Consider the following 13,179-nt stretch of genomic DNA (forward strand, 5'->3'; position numbering starts at 1 on the left):
GACAGCCTAATATCACCAAATTACCCCACACAATGGAGAGAGGCTGGGCTGCCTCCGGGCAGTCACCAAAGGACGCTGAGCCCGGGGCAGCTCTGCCGCCTCCCGAACTCAGACCTCCTTCCGGTCCGTGGGGGGAGGCTGGTGCAGACAGAGGGCACACCTAGGTGTGCCACCTTCAGCTGGGGGTATAAGTAGGAAGGCTCGGGGATGGCTCTGCACCCTGCACTTGGGAGCTAGCAGCACTCTGACGACTGCTTCCTATCCCATAGCTGCAGCAGGGCCAGCCATGAGTTGCAGACAGTCCATGTCCTCCCCGTGGAGCCGCAACAGCTCTGGGGGCGCTGGGGGCAGCATGATGTCCTCATTCAGCCGCAGGAGCTGCTCAGGGGCTGGTGGAGAAGGGGGCCGATTCAGTTCTTCCAGTAGCTATGGAGCGGGGAGCTCTGGGGCCTGTGGAAGGGGAGGTGGTGGCAGTTTTGGTTCCAGCTACGGTGGAGGATCTGGGGGTGGTTTTAGTGCTGGTAGCTTTGGTGGACGTTCTAGGGGCTTTGGTGGTGGTTCTGGAGGATGCTTTGGGGGTGGATCTGGAGGAGGCTTTGGGGGCCCTGGGGGCTTTTGGGGTGGATCTGGAGGAGGCTTTGGAGGCTCTGGGGGCTTTTGGGGTGGATCTGGAGGAGGCTTTGGGGGCTCTGGAAGCTTTGGGGGTGGTTCTGGTGGAGGCTTTGGGGGATTCGGCAGTGGCTTTGATAGTGGTGCTGGTGGTATTCTGGGTGCTGATGAGAAGACGACCATGCAGGGCCTCAATTCCCGGCTGGCCTCCTACTTGGATAAAGTGCAGTCCCTGGAGAATGCCAACAAGGAACTGGAGAATAAGATCCGTGAATGGTATGACAAGCAGGGGCCCAGGGTCTTCCACAGGGATTACTCCCCCTACTATGACACTATTGAAGACCTCAAGAACCAGGTAAGTGGGGAAACTCTGCTCCCTTTCTCCTGGTCTCTCTGTCGTTTCTCTCTCTCACACTCACACTCACACACACATACACACACATGCTTATCTTCCAAAAAGGTCAGATGCTAGACTCCCAGCTTAGGTAATAGTCAGGGAATCCATTTTTTAGAAACATACTTTCATCAGAACCCAACTGTGGGGGCGCCTGGGTGGCTCAGTCCTTAAGTGTCTGCCTTCGGCTCAGAAGTGATCCCAGGGTCCTAGGATCGAGCCCCGCACTGGGCTCCCTGCTCCGCTGGGAGCCTGCTTCTTCCTCTCCCACTCCCCCTGCTTGTATTCCCTTTCTCACTGGCTGTCTTTCTCTGTCAAATAAATAAATAAAATATTAAAAAAAAAAAAAGAAGCCAACTGTGTTTGGTTCTTGATGGCACCAGGGCTGGGACTTTGGCCTATGCTCTGGGCTTTCATCACCATGTTCCTAACTTTCAGAGTCTGAGCAGAGCCAAGAAGAGGCTTAGATTAACATGGGTGAGCCTGGGGCTAGATGTGGGGCTCTCCTCTTGGCCTGGCCCCAGGCTGGGAATGAAGAGGCAGTGTGGAGGGAGCATAGAGATGGGGGCACTCCCCTGAGAGCCAGTGATGCAGTCTTGGGTCTGCCATCAGTTCACTGTGTGATCTTGGGAAACTTGATGCCCTCTCTGCACCTGTTCTCCTATGCATTTAATGCAGAGGATGGGCAGACCAGCTCTTAGGTCCCTGTTGGTTTGAAACTTCTGTAATCATATGACAAAGAGGTAACAGTGCCATTTCCCCAAACAGGTAGATCATATGGCTCAAGAGAAGAGAAAATCTGTGCCTCTTTCTCCTCTCACTCCCTAGGAATTTAGAGTTTTCTAGTTTGGAAAATTAGAAGCTGTATCTCTTCCTTCCTACTTCTCCTGGGCTCCTATAGAGGCCTGTCTTGATCTTTCCAGGTACACATGCTAGTTGTTTATGTGATGAACAGGATCTAGAACTCTGGGTATTGAAGTAATCTATCCACTTTTCCATTCCCCCACACGCTCGCCCATCTACCTATCCTCCCACCATCCATCCATCTATCCATCCACTCATCTATCCATCCACATGTCTGTCTATCCATTTATTCATTCATTCACTCAATTTAGTGAATGACTACCCTCATTGTTGCTCTTGGCAGACATTGTGATGTACCTAGACTTGGTCTCTGTCTTGAGGAGCTCACAGTCTAGCTACTTTCTTCCCCTTGCCTTACAAGGGGAAGTTCCTACAACTTCTGATAAAGAGCCTCTAGATATTCTGTTTCTTCTACACCAAACCTCTTTCATCTATTTATCCATGTGCAACCTTAGCTATCCTTCAGGGACCAATTCAGTTGTCACCTCCTCCCTGAAGTTTTTCTTGATCTCCTATAACCATATGTCATCTCTCCTTTCCTTGAGCTCTTCTATGATAACTTTGGATGAAGTAGTTAACTGCAGTCTCCTCGAGGAGCAATATCTCATTGATCTCTACACTCCACAGTGTCTTTGGTAGGACATCTTCAAGTATTTGTTGAATGAATGAATGAATGAATGAATGAATGAATGCCACACTGAACATCCTTGCTGAAGCCTGTGAAGGGTCTGTGCCTTGTAGCAGCTGTTGGAAGCTCCTCCTACCTCTTAAGCATCTTCCTGGATGGGGTCCTCATCTCTTATGTGTTTGCCTGGCTTCTGGCTCTCCCAGCAGTGAGTCATAGCAGGGGAGCATGAATTCCACGCCATCTCCTCTTTTTTTTTTTTTTTTTTTTTCAGATTGTGAACATCACAGTGAGCAGCAATAAGACTCTCCTGGATCTTGACAACACTCGCATGACATTGGATGACTTCAGGATGAAGTGAGTTCTGCTCCCAATCCTTCTGCTGTCATCAGTCTTTCTCCATCCCTAGTACTCTGAAGGTCCCTATAGGGACTGGTGCCCTCTTGCTCATTCCCTACCTTTGGCTGGTCTGCAGGTATGAGATGGAGAACAGCCTGAGACAAGGAGTGGATGCTGACATCAATGGCCTGCGGAAGGTGCTGGATGATCTGACGATGCAAAAGTCTGACCTGGAGATGCAGTATGAGTCTTTGCAGGAGGAACTGATTGCCCTCAAGAAGAATCATGAGGAGGTCCTGGCCATCTGTGGCTTATTGAGGAGAGGGAGGAACAGAAGTGCAGACACAGTGAAGGGACAGCTGTGGGGCACTGCTTGGGAGACACCGTCTCCCTGACTTTTGAGGACACTCCCAGTGCCTCCTTTGCAGTGCCTATGGTGGTGGTTGGGCTTTGCCTTCACAACTGTGCCTCCTTTTTGTCCCTCTGGGGAGGGAGAGGGGGAGGGCTAAAAGTTGGTGGAGAGGATCCCAGCCCTTGACCTCACATCTCCTTTGTTCCTGGCAGGAGATGAACCAGTTTACTGGGCAGAACTCTGGAGATGTCAGTGTGGAGATAAACGCTGCTCCTGGCAAAGATCTCACCAAGATCCTCAATGACATGCGTGAGGAGTATGAGCGGATCAGTGCTAAGAACCGTAGGGACATTGAAGAGCAATATGAGACTCAGGTGAGCAGAGTGGGCTGCCCATTCAACCTTCTCTCTGTCTTCCATGGATCCCTCCACTCCTCCACCCCATCTCTCTATTCTCCCATCCCTCCATCTCTTCGTCCAGCTGCCATCTATCCAACTTCATTTATTAAACCATAAACAAAATTATTGTGTAGCTTGTCAGTACCAGGTTTTATGTGAAGTCCTGATGTCTCAGAGATGAGACAAATGAGACTGCTGCCCTCAAGAAGCTCACAGTTTATTACATATGTGAACAAGGCAGAGCAGGAACAACTCATGTAAAGCTATGTGCCGTCAGAATCTAGTAGAGGTACATGGTGTGCCTCTCATGCCACACTGAGCTCTCTGATGACTCCCTTCCTCCTTGAGCCTCCAGTGCCTAGCATAGACCCTGGCACATGGGAGCATGGTGTGGGTTTGGGAGTCAGTTTGAAATAAGGTTAGAAAGGTGGTCTGGGGACAAGTGTGAAGAGTCTTGAAGTCTTGCTGAGAGGGAATGTTAATTTGAGAGAATTGGATTACCCTGGCTGGCTAGCAGAATCCAGAACTCAGGATGACGTGTCTTTGTTTTTGGCTCACTCTTGGGCCTGGAGACAAAGGTCCTGATGAGTGCGGCAGAACCTTGCCCATAGCAGTCTCTGGTCCAGCCTGGTTCTCATTGAGCTTTTGGGTTTTCAGATGAGCCAGATGGAGCACGAAGTGATGAGTAGTGGCCGGGAGATGGAGTCCAACCACAAGGAGGTGACCCAGCTCCGGCACAGCATCCAGGAGATGGAGATTGAACTGCAGTCTCAGCTCAGCAAGGTTGGTAGTTCTGCTCTAGACCCTCTGCCAGGGTGAGGCACTGAAGGCTTGGCATGATCCCTAGGAGCGGGAAGGGGAGGAACTATGAAGTAGCATCCCTCTTATAGCCTCCTCCTGCCTCCTAGAAATCGGCCCTGGAGAAGTCCTTGGAAGACACCAAGAACCGCTACTGTGGCCAGCTGCAGCAGTTACAGGAGCAGATCAGTAACCTGGAGGGCCAGATCACTGAGATCCGGGAAGAGATTGAATGCCAGAATCAGGAATACAGCCTTCTGCTCAACATCAAGACACGGCTGGAGCAGGAAATTAAGACCTACCGCAGCCTCCTTGAGGGTGGCCAGGAGGACTTGTAGGTTCCCCAGGACTCTGTGGAATCCCTAGGAATTTCTAAGCTCCTGACACTACATCTGTCCCTCTGGATAGAGGCAGCTAGGGAAGTTCCTGTACACAAGGGTCTGATGGGTTGAGGACTTCTTCATCTTGTAGGGGAACCTCTAGGCATTTGGGCTTTGGCAAAGGAGGTTGGTGATGATGAGAAAAGGGACTAGTCCTTGCTCCAGAGAGAGGGAAGCTCTCCCTTCAAGCTGTGGTGTCAGCCCAGGCTGTCCTCTGCCTTGCAAAAGGAAACCTTAGCAAGACTCACATTTGGGTCTTGACTCTGTCCAGGTCTACCCTTGAGTATGCATATGGGGTCACTAATTTTTCTCTCTGTGTTATCTTTCCTTCTCAGTGAATCTCATGAATCTGGACGAAGTCACTTTGGAGGTGGCAGAAATAGATATCAAGGTGGAAGTGGAGGCAGTCATGGAAGAGGATCCTGGGGAGGAAGTGGTGGCAGCTATGGTGGAGGAAGTAGTTCTGGAGGAGGAAGTGGAGGCAGCCACGGAGGAGGAAGTGGTGGCAGCTATGGTGGAGGAAGTAGTTCTGGAGGAGGAAGTGGTGGCAGCTATGGTGGAGGAAGTAGTTCTGGAGGAGGAAGTGGAGGCAGCTACTTAGGAGGAAGTAGTTCTGGAGGAGGAAGTGGAGGCAGGGGAGGAAGTGGAAGCAGCTATGGTGGAGGCAGTAGCTCTGGAGGAGGAAGTGGAGGCAGCCACGGAGGAGGAAGTGGTGGCAGCTATGGTGGAGGAAGTAGTTCTGGAGGAGGAAGTGGAGGCAGCTACTTAGGAGGAAGTAGTTCTGGAGGAGGAAGTGGAGGCAGGGGAGGAAGTGGAAGCAGCTATGGTGGAGGCAGTAGCTCTGGAGGAGGAAGTGGAGGCAGCTATGGTGGAGGCAGCAGCTTTGGAGGAGGAAGTGGAGGCAGCCATGGAGGAGGAAGTGGAGGCAGCCATGGAGGAGGAAGTGGTGGTGGCTATGAAGAAGGAAGTGGATCCAAAGGAGGAAGTGGAAGATCATCTCAGTCCCAGTCCTCTTCCTCCAAATCTGGTGAATGTGATGATAAACAGGGTAAGGGACAACTCTAGCTTGTGGGGTCAGGGAGGCACAGGTGTTAAGCTGTCAAGGTACCACCCCTTTTTTCGTATCTTTGAGTTTTCTGGGGAATGCATATTCTGAAAAGAACTAGATTTTAGGGAGGTCTCTAGTGAGGTGTCATACACTTGCCCTTGTTTCTGAATTATCATCAATTTTGACAGAGCTTTGGGTGAGGCTAGGACCAAATCTACAAATGTCCTGAGTCTCAATAGCATAGGAGATGGGTTGGAAATTGTGCATTATCTTATATATTTCCCACCACATCCTATGAAGTGGGTATTGTTATACCCATTTTAGAGATAAGGAAAATGAGGCTCAGAGAAGATATGTAGCTTATTCAAGGTCATACAACTAATAAATGAGGGACTCAGCTCTGTGGTTCTCCACAGCAAGTGCTTTTAATCATCATGAGGATGGGGAGACCTGGATCAGCAACAGTTCAGTTAGAGAAGACGTTCAGGTGTTGTAGTCAGTGGTTGGCTCATACAAGTCAGTTAAATGGTGTAGCCATCTAAAGGGGCATATACTGAACATAATAATCTAAATGTAGAAGGAGGAAACCGTCTTCTCCCTCTCCCTTTGCATCTCCCCCTGCTGTGCTCTCTCTCTCTGTCAAATAAATAAAAAAAAAAAAAAGAAAGAAAAGAAACGGAAGAGTATCTGTTGGGGCTGCTTCAGGAGTGCTTTAGGAATTAGATGGGGGCCACTGGGACCCCAAGGTCCTTCCAGCTCTTTGAGATCCAGTCTCCTTGCTCCCAGTGTGCCCATCTTTCTTCAAGTCCTTGTCTCCCTGTCACTCTTACCTCTCTTCCATCTCTCCACAGGCTACCAGAATCAATACTAGAGCTCCTGTAAACTTTCCTGGCCCTGGCCCCAGCTGAGTGTCCTCCAGACAGGCAGCCCCCTGAAGAAGTCTGCTTGTTGTCTTCTGGCATCAGGAATAGCTGGCAATGAGCCCCAGAGCTCATTTGGGACTGGGCTGAGTGGGCATGTATGCCTCTAGCTGCCCATTGGCTCCCTCCCTTGGGAGGGTTGGGGAGACCTCTCTTCCACTGTCTGGTCTGGGGCTGACCCCCCTCCCTGCCTGATCTCAAGCTCCTAATAAAGCTTTCCTACTGCAAATAAAACTTGGACTTTGACCCATTTGTTCTTTGGGATTAAGAAGGGACAGAAAGGAGGTCAAGAGAGAACCAATTGAATCCACTTGTAAAGTGTTGGTTAGGTTTTCTATCAGTTGACTTTTGCTTGTAACAAAGCAACCCACAATTTAGTGAATTCAAATGACAACCATTTATTTAGCTCATGATTTTGCAGTTGGCGGTTTAGACTGGCAGTTCTATTTTCCTTCATGCATCTATGGTCAGCTGCAAAGTTGGCTAGTGGCTCTGCCTCTGGGGTTTGGCTACATGTTGTTTGAGGGTGCTGGGGGTGAATGAAGCACATGACTCTCATCCTCCAGTTGGCTAGCTCAAGCAAGTGTCCCAAGAGAGTGAGTAGAAGATGCAAGGCCTCTTGAGGCTTAGGCTCAGAGTAATCACTTTGGCTGCATCTTACTGTCCAAAGCAAGTCCCAACCTTGGCCAGATTCAAGAGCAGGGGAAATAGACTCTTCTTGATGGTGGGAGCTACAAAGTCACATGGCAAGGACATGGATATAGGGAGGGCCATAACTGAGGCCAATGTGTGCAAATAGTCTGCCATAGTCTATTTGCAGGTCATGTGTTAGGTACAGAGGGAGACAGGACAAAAACAATATGGTTTTGCTTTGGAAGATTTCACAGGCGTTTAAAAATATAGCTCAAGGAAAGTGCTCCAAGACACAGTAAGGAATATTTCACAAGACAGCAGCCAACAAAATTCTCCAAGGATTCTGATTGGGCCTGATACAAAACTCCTTGTCCTGACTAGGGACAGATGACCCCTCAGTCTATGTTCCAGATATTACAGCTGGTTATCAAACCTTCCTAAATCTTGCAGGCTTAAAAGAACAATGTTGGTTTGGAGGCCTGGTGGGGACAGCTCACCTCTTCTCCACTTGTTGTCACTGTGGCTCACAGGCTCGGGGCTGGAGTCATTTGAAATCTGGCTTATATGTCTGGCCCCTGGGCTGGAAAGACTCAGACGTGGGGGCTGGCCCTGCAGGGGCTCTTCAGCAGCTCTGTATGGAGAGTTTCAGTGTGGTCCCTCCAGCAGGGCAGCTTCTGAGTAGCCAGGAAGAAGCTGTTTTGCTTTACTATCTAGATTGGAAGTCATGCAGTGTCCCTTCTGCTGTAGTCGTGGGCCTGCTTAGATCCAAGAGAGGAAGCATAGACCTTGCAGTGGGAAGGATTCCAAGATGACCCCAGTTATTCAATCAAACACCAATCTAGGTACTACTGTGAAGGGATTTTGGAGAAGTAATTAAGGTCTCTAATGTGTTGACCTTAAGATAGGGAGATTATCTGGTGGGCCGGACATAATCAGATAAGCTTTTTAAAAGGGAAGAGTTTTCTCTGGCTGATCATAGAAGAGGAAGTCCAAGATTTGAAGCACAAGATTTTGATACGCCACTGCTGGCTTGAAGATGAAAAGTGCATGTGGCAAGAAATGTGGGTGGCCTCTAGGAGCTGAAAGCCACCAAGAAAAAGGGGATCTCAGCCCTCTAGATGCAAAGAACTGAATTTTTCCAAGAACAAGAAAGAGTTCGGAAGGAGATTTCTCACCAGAGTCTCCAAATGAGAACTCAGACTGGTCGATACCTTGATTTCAGCCTTGTGATACACTTCAGAGGGAACCCAGTCACACCTGCAGAGCTGTGAGCTAATACATGGGTACTGCTTTAAGCTTCTACATTTGCAATAATTTGTTAAGCAGAAATAGAAAACAAGATGGAGGAGTGTCAATGTCACATTGAAGATCAGCATGTGGAATGGGATATATTGATCTTTGGAAAACACAACTTGCCACAGATTGGCCAGATTATTGAGGGAGAGGTTACATAAAGGTAAACTTAGGACAGGAGTGACAAGAAGCTCAGGAAAACTCAAGATCCTGGGATTTATGAAGATGGAAGGTGAATGGTGTCTCTGGGTCCAAGATGGCTCTAGCAGGTTGCTGGAGCAGTGAGAGTTTGTGATTCTTTCGCTAGTACTCCACCACTTATTGTGCAACTGGTTACTCTGTTCCCTGGTTCTCTTCCTACTACTACCTGTCTTCCTCTCCTACCACTTTATATCTTCTCTCAACCTCTACTTGGAGAACTGCCCATCTTGAGTCTGAGGCTCCCCAAGAGAAAAGCCAGAAACTTGCTTTTCCAACCTCCCTTGCAGCAAGGGCATGAACATGTGACACAGCTTTGCCAATCAGGTGCTCCCACACAAGACTGATTTGAATGTGAAGGAAGCACCGGGTGGAATCTAATATGGCAGGAACAGAGCTGGGGCAGAGACACATGGTTTATTGAGGCCACAGAAATGGTGGTTCTGCAGGGATATGCAGTGCCCAACATCAACTGTTCGAGCTGCAATTCTGGGCCCAGTAGCAGTGGCAGTGGTGTCCTCTTGGCACAATCCTTTTGAGTGATTTGGGCAATGTTTCTGGTTGCCCATACCCCAAGTCTGATTCTCTGCATATCCTGGGAATGATGTACAGCTTTCTCTGTAGGTGAAAGCAAACATATTCTGTTATTCTCTGCTTATTGGGATAAAGAAAAAAGAGTTTTCCACATCAGGGGCCAGGGACTATGGTGGTCTGTTCTAGTAAGTAGACCAAATCTGGATCACTGATTGCTATTGGAATACCCATGTGATAAATTGCAAAGTAATCATTCCCTAACAGCTGTCTGTATTCTACGCAGGGAAAATGGCAAGTTAGTTGGGAAATGATCAGAGTCATCAACCCTGAATTTATCAAAACTTTTCTGTGGTGCTAATCCCTGTCATTCTCCTAGAGGTGTAGTGTAGTGTTATTGGCTCTTCTTACCACAATAATCTTTACTGTATGGATCAGGGAGCCATTTACTGACTATATCTATTCCACTTCAGACACTAGGTAATAACCACAAGATAGGTCCAGTGTACTACTGGGCTCACGAGAAGCAGACTTAAATCAAAACTCCATTTGCTATCTGATCCTTTGTACTGGTCAGATTCTCCGTTGCAACCAACAAAAGCTACTCTTCCTATTTTAACAAGTAAGGGATTTATAAGAGTTCTAGATAACCCGAAGAATCATTAGGAGTGCCGGAGAAAAAAAATAGAGGCTGAATTTTTAACATCTCCCAAAAAGACACAGCAGAATGGGTCTGCCAAGGGAGTTGCTGCCTCTGGCATGAGTTTGGAAGTTTCTAAGTCAGGATCTGGCCTGCTGAATTAAAAAACAGCGTCCACAGCTAGGACTTCAGAACCATGCTGTCTCTGCCATCATGCCGGCAAACTGGATGTCCCAAGTGGAGCCCACTTCTTCTAAATTAAGGCTCACATGGTGTAGAAACTCATTTTAGTGGCAAAGAAGGCTGGGAAATGTAGTTTTTGGATGTACCTGGGAAAGAACAGTAATCAAAATGACAGATATAACATATACCCACATAAGCTTCCAGTCTAACTGGTAAACCACAGTGTTATTATGCTAACCTCCAATTTTTCAGAGATTAGAGCTAGTGAGGAGTCAGTGCCCAATAATCCAACCAGGTCTGGGTATTTCTCTTCCCCCAATATATAGCTACTCTTGTAAATGCCCACGGGTTCCTATGGGGAAGATTTGGAGGTAGACATACACTATGTGCTTATGATGTTATTGCGAAGTCTTTCCTCAAGGATACCTGGACTTCCCTTTTTTCTAAGCCCTCTGCATCTCTGAGTTAGTTCTGGTTTTGGAATTAGATGAGTCTGTCATTCTCTGTCATGGGGCTTGAGACAGGCCTTTTTTTGACCTAAAGTTTTCTCTTTGGAGTGTGGGATAGGGAATTGGGGCACATATGGAAGACTGACTTGCTCATATCAGTCCCACATCCTTCTAGTGAGCATTCCTGTACTCTAAAGGCTGATAATCTTAGACCTAACTTTCCCAGACTCCCTTACAGCTATGGCTGAAGGTGCAATTTAGATTTTCCCAGTCACATACGCTTCTGTGGGACATGAATCGAGTGGCGCAGGGTCTAGAGTGGGAAATATTTTGGCTGGTATCAATCCAGTAGGTACTATATGGTCCTGGGGTCAACAGATCTGGTTGTGGCTTACAGATTCCCAAGCCTTGTGATTATGACAGACCAGGAGTTCCCATGGAGGCAAGTTCTGTGGTGTTAATCTGGGAGCTATTCCCAGAGGCCCAATCTAGAGTATGAGGCTCCAGTCTTCTTACGGTTTTGTAAGCACCTAATGCTCTGTATTAAATTCCTCTCTGGTAAAAAAGTGAGATTTGTTTCTGTTACTTAAAATGGAATCCTGACTGAATCAGGACCTTGGTGGGCTGCTCATATATTTTGATCTTAGAGACCCATGACTAACTGACCACAATCATAGATCCCTACAGATTTTATCATTCTACCTACTATTCTAGCCCTCCAGCATTAAAATGCCCCTACTTGTCCTCTGACACTTAGAATCCATTGTTATTGAAATAGGGATCTTCATTCGGTGGTAGCATCTCTCACCCACATCCTCAGAGAACACTGCTACTGTGCCTCTCAGAGATTCTGTGTTCCCTCTTGCCTAGGTATTTCTTAATTGCCAGAGTCTACCCAGTGTCTTCCGGACTTTCATAGTTGGAGAATCGTTAAATGGGTTCCACATGATAACTCCACTCCAACATTCCCGTTTCCCTAACTGGTTGCATTCCTTCTTCATTACAACAGGAATTTTCTGGAAACTCAATTTTATTTTGTATAGGCCACCATTGAGTTCAGTGTCTGCCACCCAACTGAGCAAATATTTAGACCCACTCCCAGATACTCAAGCTAGTACTTGAACTGTGAATCTCTGGTGAATGACTCCATATTGATTAACTCAGCCTGATCAAAAATTAGAATTAATTCTCAATCCCAAGTCTTCTCATTTCTGCTGATACAGATTATCAACATCTTGAAATTCTCCTGGTGGGTAACCCTTTCTCTCTAAGCTTTGACTTTATAATGTACCTTCTTTTCCAGAGATCCGACTTATTTAGAATTTGGAGGCAGTAAGGGTGGTAGGGTGGAGCGTGAGGATAATTAGGAGTTTGAGGTACTGTAAGTCAATGAAATCCTCTCCTATATACCCATTCCAATTTTGTGAGTGTCCCTGTTTCCAGATCAACAGTCTAATTTTTACATAGGAGACTTGACAAGGTTGTGATTTCAATTGACGCAAGGCTTGGCAACTGGGGGAATTCCTTTGAGATGAACCCTTAGCTACTTCAGCTTGGTAAGTACAGGAAATAAGAGACCTTTCTGGTGTAGCCATGGAAAGTCCCTGGTCTCCTGACTGCCTATAAAGTCTAGAACTTGGGAATTTGAGCACACTACTCTTTCTCTAAACTCTCCGGTACTGTTAGAAGAAACTAGATACCCCCATCTCATCACTGCCCCCCTTGGGCTTGCAGAGCTCCATATTTTAATAATAGTTGGATTTACACTGGTCCATGTAGGCCAGACAACCATTCTGATTCTCATGTCATTCTTTCAACAACACTTACGGGGTAGAAATGTATTATGTTCCTTCTGTGCCAGGCACTGTTCAGTGAACAAAAGAGGCAAAGATTCCTGCCTACCCGGAGCTTACATTATAGGTAGGGGGAGGGGAAAACACCAAGTATAATACATAAATAAATTATTATGATATATTTGAAGGTGGTAAGGGCAGAGAGATGTGGGGAATGGTGAGGGGGATTGGAGTGCTGTGGTAGGGAGGGAAGGATGGCAAGGTTAAAAAGGTGGCCAAGGTCTGCGTCATCAAGAAGCTGAAATATAAGCAATGATCTGACAGAGTGAGGGAGTCAGGCAGGCACGTACATGGTAGGAGACTGATCTGGGCACAGTGCGTGCCCTGTGGTGTGAAGACCCTAAGGTCAGAAGGGAACATGTCTGGTATATTGAAAGACGAGTAAGGAGGCCAATGTAGTTGGAGCAGAGCAAGGGAGGACAAAAGCAGTGGAGGATGCGTCAGAGAGGTAAGGCGTGGCTTCACCACACAGGGCTGTGTGGGGTACTCTAAAAAAACTTGACTTTGACACTCAGTGGAATGGGAAAGCCACGGAAGGCACTGCTGAAAGCAAAGGACTCCAGGGATGCCTGGGTGGCTCAGTCCATTGAGTGTCTGCCTTCGGCTCAGGTCATGATCCCAGGGTCCTGAGATCGAGCTCTGCCTTGGGCTCCCTGGTTGGTGGGGAGCCTG

The 13,179-nt window shown here is 47.7% G+C and overlaps 1 protein-coding gene across 1 annotated transcript; it reads left to right on the top strand.

The window, feature by feature from the left end:
• Window positions 1–286: 286 nt before the first annotated feature.
• Window positions 287–6,678, top strand: KRT9 (keratin 9). The gene is made up of 9 exons (XM_045781687.2): window positions 287–644; window positions 720–964; window positions 2,767–2,849; window positions 2,968–3,124; window positions 3,396–3,557; window positions 4,239–4,364; window positions 4,490–4,713; window positions 5,095–5,807; window positions 6,659–6,678. The coding sequence occupies exons 1-9, from the start codon at window positions 287–289 to the stop codon at window positions 6,676–6,678; spliced, it is 2,088 nt and encodes a 695-aa protein (XP_045637643.2).
• The last annotated feature ends 6,501 nt before the right edge of the window (window positions 6,679–13,179 follow it).

This window comes from Ursus americanus, chromosome 23, assembly GCF_024610735.1.
Source record: "Ursus americanus isolate L20-20 chromosome 23, mUrsAme1.1.p, whole genome shotgun sequence".
NCBI lineage: Eukaryota > Metazoa > Chordata > Mammalia > Carnivora > Ursidae > Ursus > Ursus americanus.